The sequence below is a fragment of the Xiphophorus maculatus genome, chromosome 1, assembly GCF_002775205.1.
Source record: "Xiphophorus maculatus strain JP 163 A chromosome 1, X_maculatus-5.0-male, whole genome shotgun sequence".
In the NCBI taxonomy this organism is placed as follows: domain Eukaryota; kingdom Metazoa; phylum Chordata; class Actinopteri; order Cyprinodontiformes; family Poeciliidae; genus Xiphophorus; species Xiphophorus maculatus.
Window position 1 is genome coordinate 4047303 of NC_036443.1, and position 26074 is coordinate 4073376.

At 38.5% G+C, this 26074-nt stretch overlaps 1 protein-coding gene across 3 annotated transcripts in view; it reads right to left on the bottom strand.

The window, feature by feature from the left end:
* Positions 1-3829: 3829 nt before the first annotated feature.
* The window catches only part of LOC102225466 (laminin subunit beta-2-like), a 49085-nt gene continuing 26840 nt past the window's right edge, over positions 3830-26074 (bottom strand). For 2 of the 3 annotated variants that reach the window (XM_023332039.1, XM_023332035.1), the window contains exons 13-36: positions 24903-24982; positions 23198-23333; positions 22958-23116; positions 21054-21181; positions 20783-20915; positions 20509-20701; positions 19421-19564; positions 18129-18360; positions 17141-17310; positions 15508-15543; positions 13908-14132; positions 13590-13807; positions 12502-12598; positions 11171-11352; positions 10891-11081; positions 9941-10125; positions 9611-9852; positions 8657-8860; positions 6655-6799; positions 6349-6556; positions 6110-6251; positions 4827-5003; positions 4194-4353; positions 3830-4078 (exon numbers count right to left, since the gene is read on the bottom strand). In XM_023332039.1, coding sequence (XP_023187807.1) covers positions 3942-4078; positions 4194-4353; positions 4827-5003; positions 6110-6251; positions 6349-6556; positions 6655-6799; positions 8657-8860; positions 9611-9852; positions 9941-10125; positions 10891-11081; positions 11171-11352; positions 12502-12598; positions 13590-13807; positions 13908-14132; positions 15508-15543; positions 17141-17310; positions 18129-18360; positions 19421-19564; positions 20509-20701; positions 20783-20915; positions 21054-21181; positions 22958-23116; positions 23198-23333; positions 24903-24982 — 3924 coding nt within the window. In that variant the 3' untranslated portion in view covers positions 3830-3941. The remainder of the gene's footprint in view (positions 4079-4193; positions 4354-4826; positions 5004-6109; positions 6252-6348; positions 6557-6654; positions 6800-8656; positions 8861-9610; positions 9853-9940; positions 10126-10890; positions 11082-11170; positions 11353-12501; positions 12599-13589; positions 13808-13907; positions 14133-15507; positions 15544-17140; positions 17311-18128; positions 18361-19420; positions 19565-20508; positions 20702-20782; positions 20916-21053; positions 21182-22957; positions 23117-23197; positions 23334-24902; positions 24983-26074) is intronic. The other variant, XM_023332047.1, reaches the window with a different exon arrangement.

Below are 26074 nucleotides of genomic sequence, written 5' to 3' on the forward strand. Positions count from 1 at the left end.
ACAAAAACAAATGTGTACGTCTCATACAGATCATGAAGAGACAGCTAATCTGTGAAAAAAAATCAAGCTCCCCTGGCTTCTTCCAGTGCTCTCAGTGATAACTAGACTCAGCCAATAAAAAGCCAGGAGGAGGGCCTTAACACTGTCAATCATGCTTGCATGCCTGCTGTTATGCTACAGCATCTTCCCAGAGTCTGCCAGGACTCAGGCTAGTTAGCATGGCCACCAGTGACAGTGGATAAACATTTTTTCCCAAAATAGTAAGTCATTTCTCTGCCATTAGCACATTTAGCAGCGTGTAGATGAAGTTGATTGACAGCGCTAGGATGCTCCTTCTGGCTCTCTTGTGATTGGGAATGGCACATTTCTGTAGACAGCAGTTGTAGCTCAGGGAGGAGGTGGAAGTGTTCGATCTTTTCAAGGCATGACACTTCTAACGTAAAAAAACAACAACATTTTTTATGCTGCAACTTTAACACTCCAAACATGCCATTTTTTAGATTGGCCCAGTTAAAATTTTGACTGCAAATCTAATGGAGGATCTGTAGCACAACGTGGAAATTTTTGTTCAGACACTCTCAGTTCAAGCTGACCAAACCTAAGAAATTTTGTAATGAATGGACAAAAATTAGTGTCTAAATGAGAAAGGTAAAGATTTACCATATCTGTCACATAAAATAAAAACTTAAAAGTTCCAGAGCTATACATGGAACTTCTCTGTACAGAAGTAAAGAAATATGTTCTTATCTAACTTTTAGCAAACTGACAGACCTGTCCAGAATAGGAGTGGGCTCATACAAATATAGTCACATGAACAGCCAAGCTGACTCAGACTAGTTACATTTGGACATGAACTATTTTTAGAAAATAGCTTTGTCCCTTTTGCAGCTGGCCAACGTTATCCTTCGTTTATTAAAATAATGCAGTTTTGTGGCGAGTTAAAGTTTGCTCTAATGACTTTGCTTTAATCCCAGATACCTTCAGGTAAAGTTATTCAAAATGTTTATATATCTCCTCTTCTTTGCTGTTAATATGAGTTTGCATGCTGACTGTCATTTCATCCTGCTGTCTGGTCCGTCCTTACCTTTCTAACACACATTTAAGAAAAAGCTAACTCAGCTTTTCAGATGGGATGCTGCTGGCTGGAGGACTATGAGGGGAACACATGCATGTTAGACCAGCAAAAACAACCATCATGGAAGAATACTTATACAGACAAAACAATCTGAAATGACGTCATATTCATCTTTATTCAGAAAACTGTAAAACTTAAAGTACCTTTGGTGTTTCCATTGCCAATGACCAGTCATTGTTACTGAAATATGTAAAAAAAAAAAGAAAAAATTTTGCACTAGTCACATTTTGCCAAACTCAAACTCACATGCACAATGCCAATATATATACTGTATGTCCACAATACTGACCGCATAAGGCACTATTAAAACCAGTATTTCACTACTTTCACTTCAGTATCAGAGATCAGTAACTGCAGGTCTAGCTTGTTCCGTCACAAAATACAGTATGTGAGAAACATTCAGTGTCTAATGGGGTTGGATTTTTTTTTTCTTTTTAAATTCCAGGCTATTTTAAAAACAGCTTCAACCTTTATGCTTAAGGGTCACATGCTCCATTATATTATGTAAATGTTCTATCTAATATTACATTTGCAAACATTTTTAAACAATGTCAGGTTGATGTTGACCATATTTCATCCATCCATTGCTTAGCGACAGGCGAGTCCACCCTGAACAGGTCACCTGTCCATCGCAGGAAAACACAGAAACACACAAGACAAACAACCATAGACACACGCACACACACACACACACACACACCTAAGGACAATATATAGAGACCATATAAGTCAACAGTCATGTTTTTGCAGAGTGGGGGAAGCTGTAGAGAACTTACAAATGAACAGGCAGATCGTGCAAAAAGACACCAGGCTGCGATTTGAACCCAGGACCTTTTTGGTGCAAGGCAACAGTGCTAGCAACTACTCTACTCTGCAGCCTGTTGACCACATTTTTCACTCTGTACACTTTAGACTTCCAGCACAAGTTTGACTTCTGTCATCTACAGAAATACTCAGATGACTCTGTAGTTGTTGGGAGTATCAGAGATAGACGAGAAGCTGAGTAGAGATGTGTTGGACCGCTTTGTGACCTGGTGTGGGAACAATCATCTCATCTTAAATGCAAACAAAACAGAGATGATTGTTGATTTCATGAGGAACAAGATCAGGTCAAACCCTATTTCCATCATGGAAGAAAAAGTGGAGGTAGTTGAGGAATATAAATACCTCAGTGTTCACCTCGACAACAGATTGGACTGGAGACGCAACAGTAAAGCCGTCTATACTAACAGACCGAGCAGAATGGACTTCTTGAGGACGTCAACACCCTTCAAGGTTTGCAGCATGATGCTGCAGATCTTCTATAAGTCTGTTGTTGAGAGCGGAATCTTTTCTCCCATCAACTGTTGGGGCAGCAGCATCAGAGCCAGGGACCTAAAAAGGCTCAACAGCCTGATAAAGAAGCCTGGTTCTGTTCTGGGGACGACTGTGGAACCTCTGGAGATTATTATGCAAAGAAGGATTCTTCATAGGATCAAGAAAATTATGAATAACTCTGACCATCCTCTTCACAATACTGTCTTGGCAAGGCAGAACATCTTCAGTCAGAGGCTTTTTCAGATTCAGTGCAGTACAGACTGCTGCAGAAGATCTTTCCTGCCAATAGCCATCACCATCTTCAATAACTCTTAGAATAATCTAAATGAATGAGTTACAACATTTAATTTCCCTTTGGGATTAATAAAGTATTTCTGAAATGAATGGAATTGAATACTTGTCGTTTTAAATCTGTTTTCATTTAAATTGATCCTGTTTGTTGAAGTACTGGAAAGCTATTCAAATGGCCATGGTTTGTTGCCAACAATGTTTTATATAAATGACCACCAGTAGGTCTATAAACAGTTTTGACTGCACTGTCTTTTTTTAGGTTCACTGTCACCAGTGAATAATTCCATCTATTCATCTCAAAAGTAGTGTGTTGTGCAGAATTTTTTGCATTATTTGAATTTTAATCATGATAAAAATAAAATCTTACTTTCTGCAGCAGGAACATGACGCTGAGCTCAGGTCAGAATACACTTCCAACTTCAGCTCAACCTCAAACTGAAAGAAATTATTACAAATTTAACTTGTACTTCCAGTACAATTATTTAGTGAGAAAATAATGCCATGTGAAGAAAAAAAGTCTTTGAAAAGTAGCACGATTATGGGTACCCAGTCTCTCGTAAATAGCCCACATAGTTTCTGGAGGATTGTGCCCTTGGACGTTTATGGAAAATAGATTTTGGATCCGGTGCTCCACTTCTGTGTTGGTTTGGCCAAATATCGTAGATCATTATCTTTCTGGAAGTTTCGATGTCAAACTGTTTTCAGTGTATTGGAGGAGTTGACCTGAATTTTATTTAAGATTTTTAAGCCATTTCAATGGGTCTTATGGTGTAATGCACCTATGGAGCAGAAGCAGGTCCACAGCATCATAGCTGTTTACAACCAAACTGTTATGGTGATTCAAAGATACCACTCTTAGTTCTATAGTGAACTCTGGAATAATACATATTGGTTTTGAAAACTTAAATGCAAACATTCAAAGTAGTGTTCCAAATTCAAAGCAACAGTAATAACCACAAACTAAATGCGAGTAAAATATGTGCTCATTGACAAACTAACATACTTAGTCGTTACTATGTTGTTTTTTAAATGTAAGAATTAGCTATTTCCATTTGAATGGAAAACACTGAGTTCACCACATGGACATTGGCTTGCAGAGTGATTTATTTTCCCTTGAAAGCCTAGCACCATGTCTCTATATATCTAAAGTAAATTAACAGCAGTGGACGTCTTTCCTTGCGGTTTTGGAGGGGCTCGTTTACTGGCACGTGTTGTAGATCTGGATCTGTTTGTTTATGTCGTTGAGGATGCTCCTCATCTTGTCCTCCAACCCGTCCAGCTGCCGGACCTTCCCCTCCAGCTTCCTCTGGTTCTCCTCATAGTTTTTCTCCAGCTCTGCACCAACCATAAAGAAGAAAAACAATTTTAGCCTTAAAATGTCACTTTTACTCAACTATATGCTCCATTTTCTTCTTGAAACACAGGCAAATCTTCTACAGCTAAGTAGCACCTGCTAGTTTCTGTAGCTTATTCTGAGCATCATTGAGGAGCTCCTTGGCTTCCTCTCGGAGACTCTCTGCCTTCTTCTTGGCGTCCCGCACGACCTTGGCCTTGGTGTCCACTCGTTGTTGCACCTCGTTGAATTTGTCTGTCAGCTGGCCGTCTAGAATCTGTGCATAATGTGGATTGTTTAATAGAGTACATTAGAACAGAATATACTTTATTGATCCCCAAGGGGACAGTGGTTATTTGTTGGCAAGCTACTGCATCCAAGGTGTTAAATATTGGTAAGTACAATATTTACCCATATTTACCAATATATGGCTAGACTGAAGGAACTGAATGGGGGAGTTACGGGGAAGGAAGCTTTTAAGCTCGGAAACTGCAGCTCAGAGAAAGAGCTGCGTCTCAAAGGTGGCGCTAAGTCCAACCCGGTGTTTTGCACAACTGAATAGACTTGAATGAATGGTTTCCATGTTAGATTAAATGATTTCTCAAACATCCATGAAAGAATCAGGGCAACACTCCAAGTATGTCTTTGATGAGGGAATGACATTATAACATGATATGAAGCTGAAAAGGGTTGATTTTACGTAAATTTGCCCCTTTAGATGATATTAGGAGTGTGCAGTCAGACACAGACCTGCTTGGCTTCATTTGCCTTGTCCCGAGCCATGGTGGCCGTCTCTTCAGCTCGGGCTGCCGCCATGCTGTTTCTGGCTCGCTTGGTCTTCAGCTCATTGATCTCCTGTTCAAGTGTGCCGAGGCGACGCATTGCATCATCCAGGTTCTTCTCACTGTTGGAGGTTTCTGTCTCAATCTGTGTAGAATAAGAGTTTGCAAATGATAATTTAATCACACACAATTTGCCTCTAAGGGAACTCACCTGGCTAGTTATTGTTGACATACTGAGCACATTGTTTTCTTTTAAAAACACTGAAAATACCTGGTGACCACCAGGGGGCAGCAAACACCAAAAAGTAACTATATTGTATATGGCAATAGAAAGATATACTTTTACACTTAAATTTCAAACTTGAAGTGCTGACCCATGTGTGAAAAGCATAAAAAATACACACACATATATATATATATATATATATATTTTTTTTTTTTATTAAAGTAGCATTATTTCAGGATAAAAATTAAGAAATAGTCAACCTTTAATTAGTTAAGAAATGTTAGAAATACCCCCCCCCCCACCAAAGTAGAATCATTGGTACTAGTAAGAATCACTTCAAAATACATTTTCAGTTGAATATGATTCAAAGAAGAACTTAATGTTATCATGTTAGGCTTTGCAAATAATTAACATGAATCAATCATATTTTTTTCAAATACCAATAATTTACATAATAAGATCAATTTAAATAAATTTTGGTTGGCAACAGAATCAATGAAGATGGTTAACAGTGGAAAAAACAGATTTCCTGAAATGTGAAGTTGGGTCTCCACCATTAGCACTTTTAGAAATGTAGACGCATTTCTAAATGTAGGCACATTTAGAAATGTACTAAATTTCTAAATTAGCAGGGTTTTAATGCTGTCAATAAACAGCATTAAGGCCTTCCTCCTGGCTCTGATTGGTTGTTTTTGACTGGCCAGTGCATTTCCTCAGACAGAGTTGGTAGCACTTGGAGGATATGAAGGATATCTATCTTTTCACAGATTTTCTGTCGCATACGGTCACAACATGGTGTCTCTTTTAGCAAATATTTAAAAAGAGATTTTTTTTAATAGAACTTACATACCCCAGCTTTAAGTCTTTTATTTTTTTTAAAAATATCTCTTTATCTAGTGTTCAAATAAATGCTGAGCAGCACTGCTGAACATTTTGTTCTATAAAATTAATATGAGATTCATATTAAAAATCCTCCATGTTTGTCATTTCTTCTGCATTTCAAACAGAACCAAGAAGATGCTGACCTCAGCCAGTCGATTCTCAGTGTCTCTGATGTCTGCCCTGGCACTCGCTATGGCTTTCTCAGCTGAAGTCTGGGCTGTCTTAGCATCCACCAAGGCCTGCTTCACCGTCTCCGCTGTGTTTTTCAAGCCCTCAGCACGATGCCTTCAAAGAAAACAAGGAACAAATGTCAGTAAATTAGCTCATTTATTTAAAAAAAAAAACTTCCCCCCAAAAACCAATCTGACTCCGTTACGACTACCTTGCCCTCTTGGCGTCCAGCAGCAGTTTCTCTGCCTTTTGAACGTCATCCTGCGTCTGCTGCAGGATGGCGTCCACGTTGGACAGGCTGCGGACGCGGTCCTTGATCTCGTCGGCGAGTTGTCTGATCTGTAGCGGTGAAGCGGGGATGGAGAGCTGCAGGACGTGGTTCGCCACCGCCTCGATGCTGTCTGGATCGGCTCCCTCCTCTGTAAAGAGATCAAGGGGAGTCAGGGTTCAGCACAGGAGGCTGCACTAACAGCGACTGCCGTTATTCAACAAGCGTGGACTCTTATCGAAGACTGACGAGTGAGGAAGTCCCTGATCTGTTTGATCAGGTCTCTGAGGTTGTTGTTGGAGTGCTCTACTTTGTTCTTTGTGGCCTTGGCTTTATCCAGAGCAGCTTGGGCTTTACCCTTAGCCTCCTCTGCCTTGGCCTTAGCTTCTTTTACCTGCACAACAGACAGGTAAGTAATTAGCAGTCCAAAAGGCAATAATGAAATTTCACAAATATTACAAGAACAAAAATTCCTGCTGAATGAAAAAAAAGTTTCCAAAAATATAAACGTGGACATTTTAGGATAAAGTACCTTTCAAAAGTATTGATAATGGCTGAACTATTCTGTCATAGGTGTAGGCATTTTTCATATCATTTATCATGATAAATGTCTTAGTGGTAAAAAAAAAATTCTGATTTATTGTCGTCACGATAAATTCCAAACAATGAGATTTAAAACCCTCCAGAACTTCTCAGGATTGTTAGTTTTACTGTTTTCTCAACTGTTTGTGAAATAAAAATATCCAAAATATCAATTAACTTGAAAATACAATTAAATACAGTTACTGTGTGCAGATAGTGATACAAATCACACTTCTTTATGTGACTGATGTCTGAAAGAAGCATATTACAAATGGTTATGCTATTCAAGAGCAATATTTATGTTTGTGAGACTACAATTGTTGTGAAATGCAGTCACGACCATACAGTTAGCTAACAAAGGAGTAGTAAATAGTTACTGGCACTTTTATCATTATTACAATATTACAAGACACTCTTGTTCAAAGACAGTATCATGAAGTGCCTAATTTTATTGATTTCATGAAGAATCCTTCCTTAGAATAGTCCCTGGAACAGAACCGGCCTTCTTTATTACATTTTTGGGCCTTTTTAAATCTCTGGCTCTTATTCAGTACCTGAAGCAGGTTTTTTTTTTTCAATCTTGTGCTGGACATTAGAGAACTCTAGTGAACTAAAACCCTGACTCGTGACAATAATCAAATCATGAGATTTCTGATCTCAACTCATTGACTGAACAACATTTATCTCATCACTTGTTTTTCTTTTTTTTGCTTTAGCCTTCATGGTGGAGTCGCGAGAAGAATTTTGAAATGAAGCCCTTTGAAAAACAGTTTGCAGTTTAGCACTCGCAGCAAATGTGTAGAAAAAGATAAACTTTCATTTATGTCACCAAACACTACAGGTAGTAAACTAACCCTAGACATTGTCCTTACTGCGTAACACGCTGGTGGCAGCTAGATGCTGTGGCGACATAGAGGAGGGACACAGCTACAAACATGGCAACCCACACCAAAAGTTTTAGAAGCTGTAGAGAACTTCTGGCAGAAGTTCACCTTACACCAAAGCCTTGCAGCTGTTAATGCTGTGAAAGGAAATTGAATACTAATTTTTCAGATTTTTATTTAACACCAGGAATCATTTTCCCTCCACAACAGGTATGACTACATTTTCAACGCTCTGTAAATCTTTTTGTGCTGGATTAGGAGTCTGCAACCTGGAAGTGGCTCTTTGGACCTTCCTTACTGGCTCTTGATATTTGGTTAAACAAAAAAGTTCAGAAAAACAAAAGTATTTTAAAATATACATATAAAAAAATGCAGATTTTAGCTGGGGACTTTTTGTGTTTTATTTTGCATGAAATAAATCCTGCATTGAATTTCCACAACAGAAAGACACAGGTATCACCAATATTTATTCATTTTGTTCTCACTCATTATGTTGTAAACTTAGTGTTTTTTATTTACATAATTTTCCACATCCCAGAAAATGCATCAATACACTTTTTGTAAATTGCTTTTTTTTTAAAAGTTATTCTTTGTTTTAAAACCCAAAAAAAACTAAATTAAAAGGGTGGTTCTTTAAAATGACCACAGACAGAAACTTACGTTATCATCCAACATGTGTGGCTTTAAATCAGTTGTACGTAGCTGAACTGAGAGTGAAATCGGCTGGTTGGTACAGGTTGCAGATCACGTGCTAGGCTCTATGTGTGCTCCATGTGTAGTCTTACCTTGGTGAAGAGTTCCTGCATCTCCCCCATGGCTTTGTTCAGCTCCTTCTCTGCATGTTTGCCTCGCTCCAAAGCATTGTCAGCTGCAGCCACGGCTCCGTTGCAGTTCAGGCCTCCGCAGTGACGGTTCCCTTCGTCATCCCGGCAACCAGCTCCTCCACAGGGGTTCTCCGTGCAGGGAACGTCGTCTAGAGAACCACAAATCTGTTGGCGCACACAGAGAATATTAGCAGAGCTTCAAAGCTAAAGTAAATACGGAATAAATTTTAACTTTGCTCAAATGTATGTAATATTAAAAGTGATTAAAGGTGTTATATATGCTTGTCATAAGGAAACTTTTTACTGGATGATAAATTGTCCCAGAAATACTGTGATAAACGATAATGTTGTTTTCAGACTATTTTCAACAAATATACTCATAATAATGCAAGTTCGCTCTCTCAAAGACCAATTAACTTTAATTTTGGGGGAAAAAATTAACACTGGAACTGTTAGATATTTTAAATATCCAAAACGAAACAACAACCAAAACATGAAACAGAAATAAAAGCCACAAACAAAAGAAACCATAAATAAAAGGGTTTATCATGTTTCTGTAAACAAAATTGCCCTGAAAAATATAATAATCAGAATGGAAATTATTGAGCTCATTTTAATAAAGTCTATTGTGTCAGGCTTACTGTAATGTAAAATATTCTACAAATTTTCATTTTAGTTAGAATTACTTGGGAATCTCAGAAACCAAATAAAATTATCTTATGTCGGTGCCTTTTCTTTATTTTAATTGAGTAGGAATAAGACGGTGGCTGAGCTGTGATAAGATCAGTTGGCAATTGCCGATCACCAAAAAATGAAGGAAATCGGGCCGATTTATCGGTGCATGGGATTAAAAAACATCTTGTGGTGTCAAAAACTTGAAAGCAGTGCTTCAAAGAATTAAGCGATGGACCCAACCTTCTCATTGAGCGTTTTCATGTCCAGACCCTGGGCTCGGGCCTTCAGCTCCCCCAGCGCTCGCTTGTTTGCTGAGTTCTTCCGACTGAAGTCGTCCTTCTTCGCGGCAATGAGGCGCTCGGTGCGGCGGCGAGTGTCTGCCGACTGACTGACCGTGCTAGGCTTGGTGGTGGTCGACTGGTTGGCCCGTCGCTCAGCATCTCGAGACATGTTGTAGGAGCTGCGGATGCTGTCATACGCTCCTGGAGGAAAGAAAAGGATCAATTCAGTTGGGGTACGTGTTAGAAATGGAAAACACAACAGTTTCATCTGAGCTTGGCTTCATCCCACCTAAGAAGTTAGAGTTTTTCAGAATATCCAGTTGATGTTTTAGCTGCTCAGATGTGAGGTTCAGTTCTCGAGCCTCCCGCTCCAGAGTGTTCAGCTCCTTGCTTGCGTCAGAGTTTCGGTCCTGGATGATTGTTAAATCTCCCTCCACGTGGTTTAGGGCTTCGGTTGTCTCACCAATTTGTGCCCTTTGATACACAACAAGGTTGAATAATATAAGAGGAGTTTTTTTATGCTTATAATGATATGTGAGCATTTATGAATGACAGCTTTCTGTATCTTTACATTCATTATTCATACTGTGACAGAGAGGAGAAGGACGTTTTAAGAAACAATGTTCTTCAGTGTATCAATGTGTGCTACAAGCTACACGTATGAGCCAGTGCAAAAAAACTGTACAAAAATGAACTGATTGGAAAATACAATGATGTGTTAGGGCCACTGTAGATCGAAAAAAAGAGAGAAGGAATAAATTTCCACAAAAATTACTCAGAAATTGTCTAAAAAAAACAAGGACATTTCTGAGCTCCAAATGTTGAAACATTTTGACTTTGAAAAGTAAAAAAAAAAATCGCAAGAAGAGAAAAAACAAGATTAATCTCAGAAATCAACTTGACTTTTCGGCAGAAATTTACGACATCTTTTTTTCCATCTACAATGGTCGTCGTAATTATTGGATGAGTGCCTTAAAAGCAAAAATTTCTATTGTTGATTAATAATATGTAAGTAATTCTACAATTCATGATGATAATGTGAGGTTTAAGTGTCACTTAATGTAGATGTATATTATTCAGTGTGTGTAGATTTAAATGACTGTATATTAATGTGTATAAGAGGTGTAAAATTGCATGTCAATTGGCATTACTACTTATCTTGTTATTATTTCAGTTTTTATGTTTTATTGTCTGTCAAAAATAAATAAATTAAAATGTATTGGAGTGAAGCAGAAGTACCTGAGATCCTCAATAAGAGCCATCAGAGTAGCCACAGCTGCAGTCGTGGCATTTCTTGCGTTGACGATGGCCTGAGCTTGAGCCAGCTTCGCCTCCAGGTCTTTGAAGGTTTTCTCATAAGGTCCGATAAGCCCAGTGCTTTGAATCTCATTGGCTCGCTCTGCAAGAGTCTTGGTGCGTACTGCCAGGTCCTGATGATAAGAGTGAAAACAACAATTCCTCACATTTAATCAGTATTTGTTTGAGGATCAACTCCCTTGTTTTTCACTCAGAGCTGCACCTGTACTATCCGATCCCAGTCCCCGAAGCACTGGTGACAGGGCTGGCAGTTCGGAAACTGGCCGGCAAAGCCTCTGGCACACTGGTCGCAGCGGACGCCCGACACCCCCTGCCGGCAGACGCAGTGGCCGGTCGCGCGGTTGCACTGAGATGTCTCAATCCCACGCCAGTCACAGTCGCACGCTACAGAGGGAAAACACGAGAGGACTAGGGCTGCTTAATATTAAAGAAATACATAAATGGGCATAATATTGGTCTGTTTTTATCTTTCTGATTTATGTTTCCTACTAGGTCTGTCGCAATAAACAGTAAATCAATTAATCACATAAAAAAAACAAGCTCAGTAATTTCCATTTGCATAATTGATGGTTTTTCTCCATTTTCTCTCTCTTACTACCTGAAACTGGATGATAAAAGTTTTCAGTCTGGTGCTTCGGTCTCAACTAGCCATTTTTTGAAGGACAATTTGGTTTACTCAGACTTCATCATTCATTTTATTTGTTTCTTTGTTTATTTATTTTGGATATTTTAAATGTCTTCCAATGCCAGTGTAAAATGTTCATTAGAATTTAAAGTCTATTGGTGCTTGAGAATGTGTTCTTGCATTATTATACCATTAAAATTATATTACTTGAAAATTGTCTCAAAACAATGATATTATCGCTTATCGTAATAACTTCTGGGACAATTTATTGTCCGGCAAAAATTTGCTATTGTGACAAGCCTTTGTCCTGTGATATACCTTTAGCATTTTTGGCCATGTCAATTATATCTACTGGCTAAATATAGCATTAGCATGAAAAATACAACTTTAGAGCTCTTAAAATGTATTAGCCAACAATTACTGCACTCCAATATGATATTGTCCTCAACAATATGATTATTGCACACACACAGACTGACAATGCAGTTGAGATGTACTGTCAAGTGCAAGTGAATGGTAATGGCAAAGATTATTTAGCTGTTCAACACAATGAATAAAAGATGTCGCAATATTGTAATATTTACAGTGCATTCTGCTACGGGGTTCTCAAAACCCATAATTAATTAGTTTAATTGTAATGAATCGATTATTGGAAACTAATTTACTAAACAAATACTCATTAATCGGTGCTAAAACATGCAGTTTCAACACCGGCAATAACATTTACGTTTATTTTCTTATTTTAAAAAGTAATTGAATTATTTGTATATTTGTGTTTTTTATGTATTTTTTTAATATTACATAAAATTGGGTTGAGCAGTTGAGAAAAACATCTGCAGAATGTACTAAAATACCTAGCAGCAGCTCTGACCATGTGTACTAAAATACTGAGTCGTTACATTTCTGACCTCTGCACAGCGTCCGGGGGTCTCCCCAGAAGTTCTCCTCACATTCTGTGCAGGTCTTTCCTCCAAACCCCTCTCGGCATTGACACTGCCCTGTAAACTGTGGGACAGGAAGCAAAAGAAATACAACTATTAGGACTTTAAACTTACTTTAAATTTCCTTCCAGATCAAAGGATCTCCTTTCATCTTTTTTCTTAGCTTCCATAAACTCCTTAATGGTAAAATAATTGTCACTATGCCCATTAATGCCCACAGCTGTAACACTCACAGGCTGCTTCTTGACAAATTCATGGTTTTTGTTTTTTTTAACTATTTAAAGCAAAGTTGCACCGATTGTCATTTTCTGGCCAATCACTGATATTCAAAAAGCCTGATCTGCTGATTCTAATTTTGGTTCATACCAATGTTTTAGTCTGGAAAGTCACTAAATATATTGAGAAAGGAAACAGTGGGGTGACTATTGTTAACTGAGTATTTCAGACAATGTGCAGCTGGATCCACCAGAGTTCTCACAACATCACAGAGTTCATAAAAAGTTATGTTATTCCAATGTGTTCAATCCATAGTTCATCTGTAATATCACAGACTTCAAAACCCCAAAACACAGAACACATAGCACTCCCAAGTATAAGGAAATTGTCGCTCCAGTGCCTGACTAAGACGCTGATGACTGAGAGATGAGAAGCGCTAGCGCCTTCACTGAATTATGAACATAGTCTCATGTAACTGTTTACAGTCATCACTGCCATTATTTTCAATGATTTATCACATGAACAGCTTATTCACATGTGATAGCGGTTTCATGCTATTTCATGAAAAAACACAATTATGTAATTGTGTTTTTTCAACCATAGCAGAATACAGACAAAAATTTGCGCACATTTGTAATGGAAATGGCTGATTCCAGTCATTTTCAGTGGTGGATAAGATTGATTTTGTTTGCAAGTATCGGCTGTCCAATTTCTCGGTGCTTCCCAAATTTTAAGAGTTTACACCATTTTTTTTATCCTTTATCTTATATGTGGCAAACATCCAATGTCAAGCAACATGAACCGCCACAGCATAGTGCTTAGCTCCATGCCTAACTTACTTCATTGCAGGAGGATGTGACAGAGTTGTTGGGATCACAGTTGCATGCTTCACAGCCATTCCCACTGGCCAGGTTCCAGTGGTTGGGGGCGCAGTGGTCGCACGACAGACCTACCACATTTGCCAGACACTGACACTGGCCCGTGGCACGCTGGCACACACAGTCTTCACGCTCCATGCACTGGCTGCGCTCCGTGCCCAAAAAGTTGCATATACACTCTGAACAAGAAAAAAATAAAGAAATGAACAACACAGTCTGTCGATAAAACAATCTATTTTCTTTTCTGGACAGATTATGTTTTAGAAAACTGTTACAAACTCCTGCAGTTGCGTCGGGATGCATCTCCAAAGTATCCGCTCCTGCAGATGCCACAGTTGGGACCCTCTGTGTTGTAAAGGCACTTCCTGCACTCCCCCGTCCGCCTGTCGCATGCGTCCATGTCTGACATGTCTATGTTATTGTTGCACTGGCATGGCTGGCAGCGCCCTCCCGGCTGAGAGGGGTTGCCGTAGTAACCTGGGGCGCATTCTTCACACCGGGCGCCTGAGTTGAAACAGGAGGAGGAGGAGGAGGAGCAAACAAATTTCATTGAAAGGTGCACTTAAGGATTTCTCAACTTGATTTTACGGTGGATGGAATGGGAGGGAAGCAGGGATGTTGTTAAACTTGCAGCAGAAATGGGTCATTTTGCTTTAACTGTGTTTTTTTCCTAATATTAAATTAAGACTAAATAGTTACAGGCAGCCATTTTCTTCTCAAAAAACAAAAGTCTTAAAAGGTTGGAGATAAACATATGTGGAAAGTTGTGTCACCAGTATCAGCTTCATTTACTCATAGCTAAACATAACATAGTGAGGAGGATGCAGTGTCTTTAAAAAGTATTTGGATCGTTTCCTGTTTAAATGCTTTTACAAATCAAACATTATCAAAAAACTGTGACTTTTTTTGACCAAAACTTTACACTATTAACGACAAAATAATGACAAATAAAAATGATCATCCTCAAAGTAATAATACCTTCTAAAAGATTGTTTTTTTAAATGTACTTTTAAACTGACAAGCTTCAGCAGATTGCATCTTCTATTCTGTTATTATGGAATGTGATTTTATGTAAAAAAAAAAAAAAAAAGCTTAAAACCCCATAATCTTGTTTTCGAATTAAAACAAAACAAACTTTTTTTCTAGTAATTGCTCTTTTACACAACCATTATGAATTTATCTCAGTTTCTGGTGTATATAGTTACCACTCACAGTAGAATGGTTAAAATTCAGATTTGGAAACATCCTCAGTAAAATCTGATTCGACTATGTGCATGTTAAAGATGACAAAAAACTGAGATCGGAGCTCAGCCACAAAAGTTGCCATTTTCCGAATCAATTCATTAATTTTAACTTAAGTGTATGACATTGCTATTTTCCTTTATCTAACATTTTAACAGTGAACAACTTAAAGATGTAACAAATATCACCACAAAACAAGGACTAAAATGCTTTTTATAGTGACATCATTCAGTCGTGCATCAACTGCTTAACAAGACACTGAACCAGACTGAGGAACAGCCAGTTTTACTTACTGTAGAATGATTCTGGGTCAGGTCTCTGTTTGATTATCATTAACACTGACCTGGTTAATTTGGTTTTTGCATCATTTAATCTGTGTTTGTTACCTTAGGTGCAAACATCACAACACAGCCAGTGAGAGAAAACACTGAACCATTTTTTGAACCAGGTCTCACATGGAACTGTGTTGTGGCACAACGGTGCTGCTGGGTTCATGCATGGGTAAGACTGGTGGGACAGTAGGACAGTAGATGCAGGACAGTAGGCTCGGTGGATTAAAACAAAACAAACAAAATATAAAATAAAAAAAATAGGAGAGGGTAGCAGGAATGAGAGGGGGCCAACTGTCATTACTCACGCTTAAAAACGGTCGCCCCGGAGCGTTTAACAATCCCTGTGCCAGTAGTACAGGGGAGGAAGGAAATGAAAACCATTACCATTCACTAAAGCCCACACAGAAACACTACTGTTGCTACCTCACTGGAGGTTTTTCCTTCACAAAAAGTGCCTTGAAAATTGCTTGACCCTTATAGATCTGCTCTGGTTCTGCTTTTTTGCGATACTAAAATGTTTCAGATTATCAAGCTAATTTTAACATCAGGCTAAGATGATTACAAAAAGCAGGGGTTAAAGTTAGGGTTAGAAGAATATCCAGCTGTCAGTTTGTGACCTAGATCTCAATTGCGCTGAGCTTATTGGGCAGCAGCACAACCACCTGAAGCAAAGCAGACAGTTTAATAACTCCAAAAACAAACAAAAAAGTAGATTTTAGAAAAGATGACTTAAAAGAACTACTTAAAGAACTTAAATTTGAAGGCCATGCCAGGCAATTTAATGATGAAAAACCCTCCAATGTGGCCAAATTAAAAACAATTCAGTAAAGAGGAGTGGGCCAAAATTCCCCCCAGCAAAGTAAAAGACTCATTGTGAGACGTTGCACATGTTTGATGGTAGCTAGTAGGACCAATAGTTGGCATGACCCTTTATCACGTCTAAGAAAGTTTTTTTTAAAATCACATAGGATTAGATATATTTGGATAGCTTATTTTTCCTAAGGTGTGAAATAATCAAAAAAAAATTTTTTATTTACTTAAGTTAACTCTGTCTGAGAGAAAAGAAAAATATGATGAGCTGAAAGATTCATTTGTGACAAAAAAAGCAAACACTTTGACAACACAACACAAATGTATCTATTTCAATCTATATCTATATCGATCTATATTTACAGGGGTGCCTACAGGATATTATTGAAGGGTACGCACAAAACTATCACTGCACCTGATCCACACAAACACAGCCACATCCATAACACGCATGAACCGCACAAACCTAAACCACACAGGTAGGACACATGAACGCAAACTGCATGGCACGGAAGCCGCAGATCTGATCCACACTTGGCTCAACTGTCATGCACACCCACAAACTTATATGCCCACATAGCATTTTGTAATTTAAAAAAAATAAATTATACTAAATAATAAAGACAGGAAAGCAAAGCCAACCCGTGTGAGGAGCAGGATGCTGACTCGGGTGGTTTATCTGAGACTTCCAGAGAAGGATGTGAAGCGACAAAGTTTGCTTCATTTCTACTCTTTGTGACGTTTTGACAAGATTTAACTGTTTAACTCTCCCAGTCTAGCGTGACGCTGAGGAAGATGTCACAGTGGAGAATCGATGGGGTGTCTCGTCAGCAGACCCATAGCAAATGGGGAAAATAATAAAAAGCAAAACAACTATCATTTTTTTTCTCCGAGGAAAACCTCAAGGTACGCACAGTGCGTACTGCTGTACAGCTTCAGGCACCCCTGTATATTTATATTAATCAGTAGATAGATCGATCCAGATATGTAACATATAATGCATAGATACATACATGTACACACATATGTACATAAAATCCTGTTTCATTGCATTAAATTAATTACATCCATTTAATTTCCATCTATCCACACTTTCATCATTGTAAATTTTACTTATTTGATGCTTACCTGTGTAACCTTGGTTACAGTTGCAGATAATTTGTCGATTGCGGTTGTCCTGGTAACAAGATGTGGCAAAGTGGCGTCCACTGTGGGGTCCATCTGGACATGGGCACGGGCGACACTGGCCACCAGATGATATACCCAAAACTGGGTTCCCATAATAACCATTGGCACACCTACAGGAATACATATAAATTTAATATAACTTTTAACGTAAAGTAAAGAAAAAAAACATGGATCATAGGATGTACGTTTCCTAAAACTACCGTCGAGATCAAAGTTATTGTAATGTTTTGCGGTAAATGGTGGCGAGGCAGACGCAGTGGACCCAGGTTGAAGAGAAGAAAATCATGATTTAATGATAAAGTACAATAATCCAGGCAGCAAAGATGAGAGGAAGGCTAATGGCTCAATACTGGTAGCAATCGGTACGACATGACATGCTGACAAGACAACTAGACAAGACAGTAGCATAGATGAGGACCCAACAAAGAACAACGAACACAGATGGATTTAAATACACAGGGAGACAATCAGGGGAAACAAGGAACAGGTGTAACTAATCAAGGGGTGGACAGGACAACACAGAGACTCCACTGAACACTGAAACCTAAATAAACACACAGAAACCTACAGTTATATTCATAGTGAGTTAAACAAATATCATTTAGCTCATAAGGAAACAAAAGAAAATGCTAAAGACATTATATCTGGATTATTCTGGCAGCATTTAGGAACTGTTCACATAAATAAAAATTTCAAATAAACATTTTGTTTTTTTAAGTGAAAAAATAATTCCTCTGACCTGATTACAGGAGACGCAAGAAACTCATTCAAAGAAAATGAGAAAAGAGTTTAGTCACAACTGAAGTTAGTTCAAATTGATCTCTTGCTCTGTAAGTGGTGTACATAATATCTTACTGCATTGCATAATTCAATGTCTCATTTAACTCATTGCAATAAAGTTTTAATCAAATGTATTCTGGAAAGCCACCTGTCACAACTGTCCCCGCCGGTGTTATCCCTGCAGTTGATGCAGACTCCGCTTCTCTGGTCACAGTGGTTGGCATGTCCGTTACAGTGGCAGGGTCGGCAGCTGGGAAAGCCCCAATGACCCACCTGACACCCGTCGCATCTCTGACCAAACGCCCCGGGACGGCACTGGCACTGCCCAGTGTACTTGTCACAGAGTCGAGTTACCGACCCGTCTAAGCTGCACTCGCATGCTGCCGAGACAAAGCACAGGATGTGGGGCAAGGAGCAGTAGATTGGGTGGGGTTAAAGGAGGAAAGGCTGGGAAGAGCCTTTCCTCTTCCTCTTAAGTAAATATTTTCTTTTAGAAATATTTACTTAGAAACAGTAGAGGGTACCAACCATAAGCCTTTCAACTTCCTAAAGGTGTGTAACATTGAATCTAACATTAAATCCTATGCAAAGATTTCACATATTACATTGCCTTGAAAACGAATTTATACCCATTCAATTTTTCACATTTCACCACGTTTCAACCATAAACTACTACATATTTTATTGGATCTTACCTGAAAGGTGTAACACAGTCTAGCACAGTTATGATATAGAATGAAAATTATATAATTTTTGAGATTAAAGCCTGAAAAGTGTGCAGTGCATTTGGATTTGCCCCCAGCCAGTGACTCATTATTGCTACTTCTACTATTTTTGCTTTGATTACAGCTGTAAACCTTTTTGGGAATGTCTAGACCAGCTTTGTAATATCTACAACTAAAATAAAATATTTCTGCTAATTCTTCCCTGCAAAATATCTCAAGCTGGGCGTGCCGTGGTGGCGTAGTGGTTAGCGCGACCCATGTTTGGAGGCCTTGAGTCCTTGACGCAGCCGTCGCGGGTAAGACTCATGTCTTCCCCCTTTCCTGTCAGCCTACTTTCATATAAGGGACACTAGAGCCCACAAAAGACCCCCTGGAGGGGTAAAAAAATATATATCTCAAGCTGGGTCAAAACAGAAGGAAAACATCTGAACAATAATTTTCATGCCCAGGTGACGCTCTGGTTCTCTCTAACAGGACTTTGTATGACTTTCTTTTAACCGACACTCTTCCATAAAGACCAGAATTGTGAAGTGCCAGACTTACAGTTGTCTGATCAACAAAATCACAGATTTATTGAACCAAGGATATCCAAAGCATGGATATTGTTTTCTAACTTTGAGAAAAATCCACTACACTCTTAATCTTAAAGTTAATCAAAAGCCCTGTAGAGGAATTAAGGAAGAAGGTACTGTGTGTCTTCATGTGAGCTCCTCACGTATGCAGCCTGAGGGTCCGAAGCCGTAGGTTCCTGGTGCACACTTGTCACAGCGCCGACCAATGATGTTGGACCTGCAGCGACACTGGCCCCCACGGGGATCACAAAGGGAGCTGATGGACCCCTGAGGGTCACAGTTGCAAGCTGGTGGAGCGAAAACATGAGCATGAGCAAAAACAAGATATACATACTTGCCGAAGTTGAAATATATATATATTTCTATATGAGTATATTAGGGCTGCCAAAGTTAACGGGTTAATCACACACCATTAATGTTTTTACTGTGCAGTTATCGCACAGGTTTCTGTACTTTTTGGACCTCGTCTCTACAGTTTGAACGTTATCTCCTTTGTTTCAATTGTTTCTTTAAGGTGCTGATCTCTTGTTTCTTGAAAAAATGTCCCTCTCTCTCCCCTCCAGCCTACATATTCTGTTATTCAGCAATGTCTGACATTCTACTTCTGAGAGAGAGGGAAACAGGAATAACCTGGAACTATTTTACTTTTGCAGACGAAAACAACATTTATCAAAGCATTATTTTGCATGCAGTGATTCACTACTGAAGCAAAATGAACTTGCATAAACAAATGAAGAACATGAAAAATTATAATACAAAAAACATGAAAAATAACTCCATCTTCAGCCTTTTACATCTGTCCTGTTTCAAAATGATTTACTTTTAACTGAATTTAACTGAATGTAAAACTTCTGCAGACTTTTGGTTCTAATAAGCTCCTCTTAATGAATCTTCCTCAGGAAAACAAAACTTGTCATGTTTATATGGGTCAGTTTCCCCTGTATAGTCAGGCCTTTTCTGTTATTTTTAGAGGTTAGCAAACTAATCAAATGGAAAACGGCACAAAAATATAGTTCTATTCTAACAGCACCTTATAAGATGAGTCCTACTATTACATTCCCCACTGTTACATTTCATGCATTGCACTTTATTTATTTCCCTTTTGTAATCCCACTTAAAATCCATTGCCTTTTAAAATTTACCTTCATGACAGGTAAAACAGTTATCTTGCGTGGGAATATATGGATAACTACTTCTGGCAAGTATGTTTTATATATGTATATTTCCTCACCCAGGGCTCCATCATTAATAACGGCTGACATGCTGCTGATGAGTTTAGCACAGGTATCACTGATCTGTGGGCGGATCACACTCCTTGCTCCCTCGTGGCACCGGTACCGCTCAAAGGTCTGCCTCCTGACGTTTGAGGCAAGATCCCCAGTGTTGAACATCTCCATGGAGGAGTGACGCGGCATCAGCACAATCTGGAGCGGAGACGGAGATTACAGTCAGAGGATATCACCAGAGACTAGAACTACAGATCTAAAGACGCAATTTAATCTCACAGAGTCTATGAGGATGACAGCGTAGTCTGCTCCGTTGAGGATACTGTTAGCATCTTGATAACGTGTGAACTCCAAGCGGAGGGAGTATGTCACACCTCTCTCCAAACACACTGGCTGAGGAAGAACCACAAACCTTGGGAAGACAGAGATAGCACTCAGTTTCCATCAACACTGAAAGAGAAGCTCACATGTGTTGGTGCTTGGATGAGAATATACAACTGTGTAAAGAAATCTGTGTGTGTGAGATTGCTTGTTTGCATGAGTCGCACACCTGGCTCCGGCTGGCAGAGGGATGGTGAGTCTGTCATCATCTGGGATGGTGTTCCCACAAGGGCTGCTGGTGGGAATGGAACCTGGACGGATCACGGTTATCTGCACCTCCTCCCAGTCCCGGGGCATCTAGAGTTCAGAGGGTATAAATTTCTTAAAATGGTTCTCAGGCAAATAAACTAAAAACAACCTAACTAAGACGTATGTACAGCAGGGAAAATAAGTGTCAAACACGCCAATGTGTTTCTTGTTAAAAATATTTATAACAGAGCAATTAAAAGAAAATTCACAACAGATGTCGGAAGCAACCCAAGTAGTCCACGCATACAAAGAAATCAAAACTAAAGAAGCCAAAAAATTGGTTATTTGTTAGGGAAATGATACATGGAAAAATCTTTGAACACATGAAGACAAGAAGGCAGCATAAAGGGTTGGACTTAGGGGATACATCGATAAATTCCATAGTTTTGGGAGATTGGCAATGTGAAACTGATCTTATCCACCGATCCAGTCCACCTTAAAATCATCCACCGGCCCATTTTGCTCCATTTCACAGAGGGCTGACTGACAAGATATGTCTGCATGTCTGCTGTTGATAATAGTCACACCGCTGTTACCAACTTAGCAACTTTTCAGGTGATCGTTCTGAAAACTACAATCAGTGGACCCCTGGTTGGTTTAGTCCAAATTAATGACCTGTAAAAAGGTTTCTCATAAGTAAGGTATCAGGCACGAAGCATCTTATGATAACTTAAACAAAACAACATTCTCTATGTGTTTTGCTAATACAACTAATACAACCCCTAATTGGGTTGTATTATTGTGGAAATACATGTTGACCGCAATAAAGATATTTTGAAATTTCAAAACAACCAAGTTAGCATCACTGACTAAACCAGCTACAACCAGGTGCCCATCACAAAGTTTTGACACAGAAGTGAACAGAATAATCAGAACAATTGTCCAAAGGTCGTGAGCTACTATCATGAGAGGTTGAAATGACCTAGAATCAGCAGGTCCAGTTTGTCCAGAGAAAAACCCTTTACACAAACTTTCAGTGCAAGAATCCACTGGTGAAGAAAAAGTACAGCTAATCTTATTTACAGCATGCTGCAGAGAGAATGAATGATACTGTACATCATCTCAAAAATGCTGTAATAACATTGAAGTCTGAAGATGGTTCCATTATGGTGTGTGGCTGTTTTCAATATATGGTATAAGTAGACTTCATATGACTGAAGGAGAAATGTGCCAAGACATTTTGAATAAGAATTCTCCATCATTTGCAACTTTGTGGCAAGAAAATTGTCTCGAAGCAATCAGAACAGAAAACTCAGTTGATTTTAGAGGAACAAACACAACTACTGTAATAGCCCAGTGAATCACCTGGGTGGAGTCCAATTAGAAACCTATTCAATTCAATTACAAAATACTTTATTGATCCTAGAGGGAAAGTATATGTTATTGTAACTCATATTTATTCAAAATTCTTCAAGAGAATAACTGATGATCAGGAAGCAGTGTAGTGCCCACACTAATTTGAAGATGCTTTAGTCTCTTTAGTCTCTAGTCTTGAAACTGACATTTGTTATGAAATGAGGAATGCAGTGCATTGCCATAAAAATAACAAAAATACTTATTACCTGTGTAATAACACTGTACTCAAAATTTATGAATGTATTTGTTTACCGTATATGGATTAATTGGGTTCTTACCAACATATAGATTGGATAGCACTTCAGTAGAATTTGAAAAAAAAATTCTTAAAATAAATTTCTATGTTTAAAAGTTATTTTAATTTGATACAGTATTATAGTCAGTCTAGATTCCATTCAACGTCTCATTCATAGCTGAGGAGTACACAACCAAAAAAGACCTCAGATTAACATGAGTCATAATACACACCTGGGATTCGTAGCGGATGACTAAATCATATTCCATAGAGTAAGGTATGTTATTTAACAGAAACTCCAAAGTGCCGCCTTGAGGGACCTGAGCGAAGCCGATATCTGTCCACTGAGCGGGGCGTCCGGGCTGATGTTCCCTGGTCTCTAAGGTGCAACCCTGAGAACATGCACCCAGAAACAAACAGATCAAATATATCAAAGTTAAAAAGGTTTGTGTTGAAAATGCTGTAAAACTCACCTGCCCCATTTGAGCAAACTCAGCCTCATAAATGAAGTGATCCAGAGCCATAAAAAAATATCCAGACTCCACCTTCATGCAATCGCGTCCCGTTATGTGACTGCGGCAGCGACACTGACCACTATCAATGGAGCATCTAAAAAAGTGCATACACAGTGGTATTTAGGACTAATGTTGCTCTAGAAATCCTTACGTGGCTAACACTAACATCTGAAGGAGGTTAGGAATTAATGGATGAACATGTTGCTAAATATTATATACAGTCATATTAAAAAAAATAGAATATGCATTCCGATGAAACCGGTTTATCAAATAAAAAGTATTTTTTAAAAATGGAAAAATGTAAGCAGATATTAAACATACTTTTCATTAAGTCAGTTTTTCTGTATTAGAAATATTTTTTTAATGGTGTGGTGTAATATTCTTATTTTAAATGTCCTGTTTTTATAAGCTGAAAGCTGAAGTTCCTCATAGATAACAGAAATAATGTGTTTCAAACATCCATCTCTGTTTGTAATTAATCTATAAATGTATTTCACTCAGTGATAAAGTTCAATACTTTTCAATAACATTGTGATTGATTGCATGGGTTGGCAGCTCATCTCTTATTCTTTAGTGGGAAACCCTAAGAGCATGTAATCTTGTCATAATTCCTTCTAATAGATGGGCAGATGATAAAAAGAAAAAGAGCTGAACAGAAACTGTTGGAACTGTGGGAAGTTTTGGCTGCGTTGTGAAAAGTACAGATCAAAGTGATCAAGACTTCTTCACTGAGAACTTTTATTGTTATTTGTGCCAAAGCTGTGGCTAAACCCTTTACACAGCAACTCTAATTGATATGCAATGGTGAAGAAATTACCTAATGAGAAACACATTGTGGAGTTCTTTTTCTTTAAAACTCTGATAAGGTCTGAGTTTACAGGCCATTAACTCTGGATTATAGTTGAAGTGTTTAAAGAGGATATTTAGACCTACCTTAAGCAAAAACCTATAAAAAACAAAAGGTGTATAAGGAGTAAAAGACTAAGCTCACTAAATCATTTAACTTACATGGAATAACATCAGGAGAGTGGGTGCAAAATTGTTTAAACCATATACACGACTCATTATTTTAACAGATATTTTATAAGATTCGTTGAAATGTGACGGTTACAAGTTAACAAACATTATATATAAACTATGTTGACATTTAAAAAGAGACAAACATCAGATAGGTATCAAGATTTACATATTGTATTCGGCAGCAAGACATATGACAGTTCAAATATATAATGAAAGGTTTTGCTGTTTTTCCATGAAGCTTTCTTCACTGTTGTTAACCAGGCACACGCCAGTTAACATGTGTGACGTGACCTGGTGGCCAGATCTGCCAGGCAAACCTCTCTCACGACAGAGCAAAATGGGACAGTGGCTGATTTTCAGACCTTTGCGGAAATAGATGAGATTGGTGAATAAGATCGGTTTCACATTCAAGTATCGGCTGATTGCCGATTTCCTAAAATTAGGAAAATTGGGGCAGATTTATTGGTGCACCCCATGCTGCAGAATAATTCCAGTAAATGTAAACAAAATTCAATTTATAGAGAGAAAGCAAGTTTAATTACTGTATGTTGGAAATAAAACACATATATGGAAAATGTTCAGAACCTGAATGGAATAGTCAAAGAGCAAATTGACTTCTGAATGAATTCATGGCGCCACTCACTGGTTGTCGAGTGCCCCTCCAATATCACATTCGCAACCTCTACATCCGTTCAGGTCGTGGCTCAGCCCCCAGTGTTCGGACTAAAGTTATATGGTGATAGAGAGAAGGCAATGATTGACAGACACAAAAAGAAGAAAGAGTTGAACAGCTGCAATACGTTTCCTGCAGTGAGACTTTAAGACAAACAAGCAACAACAGGAGTTTACCAGGATGTAGCTACATATAGTAGACTTCACAGGAAGTCTACTACTCTTTTCTAGAACATTGTTAAAGTTTCTCTTTTTTCTTAGAAAACAAGAACACTTCACAATATGCAAATGGTCACCATATTTTTATTGTACTTTGCCAAATGATGTGAGTTCTACAAGATGAAATAATCACATGCTCAGTTCAGATCTGTAAGAAAAGACCATAAATCAGGCTTATCAACCAGATCCACACACCCGGAACACATCCAGGCCTGACCATTTTAAGGCCAGTGTAACTCACACCAAATCTTAAATCCCTTGGCTAAATTTAGACCCATGAGCCAGGCAGGAGCTCGGATTCCTGCCCATGCTATTCTTGGCTGAGTAGGTTCAGGACAAGGGGTTGAATTATAACAGGAGGCCCGTCACTGTTTAACAGCTTGGGTTGCTAGGCACACAAAAATGTCTACATGATTGTTACAGTGTCTTGAAAACATGTTCACCACCCTTAAGCTTTTTCACATTTTCTCCTTTTAAAAAGCATAAATGTCAACATATTTTTCTGGAATTTCCTGAAGTGGGAAGAAAAGTTTTAAAATTTTATATAAAAAATAAAACTCATAAAGCACATGTAAAGCCTGTAAATGGAGAGAGAGCCTGCACTGTACGGGGACATTTTAAATGGGTGGTATTCTGAATTTTCCACACATATAGTGTCATTTTATAACACAATCAGATAACTATGTCGCCTTCAGTTGTTATTAAAATGTTGCATAAATCAAACATGGCTTAAAAGAAATTTTATTCTTTAAAATTGGTTTCTGTCGCTTTAAGAAACTCCTGCTCTTTCTGATGTTCCACCTTCGGGAAATCCCCCAAACAATGCTTTTACATAAACTAATTTACAACGCTGTTAGGAGTGCTGAACTGATAAGTAGTTTGAGAATTACTCTTTGAGACGAAAACTCAGCTGGACACTGCAGG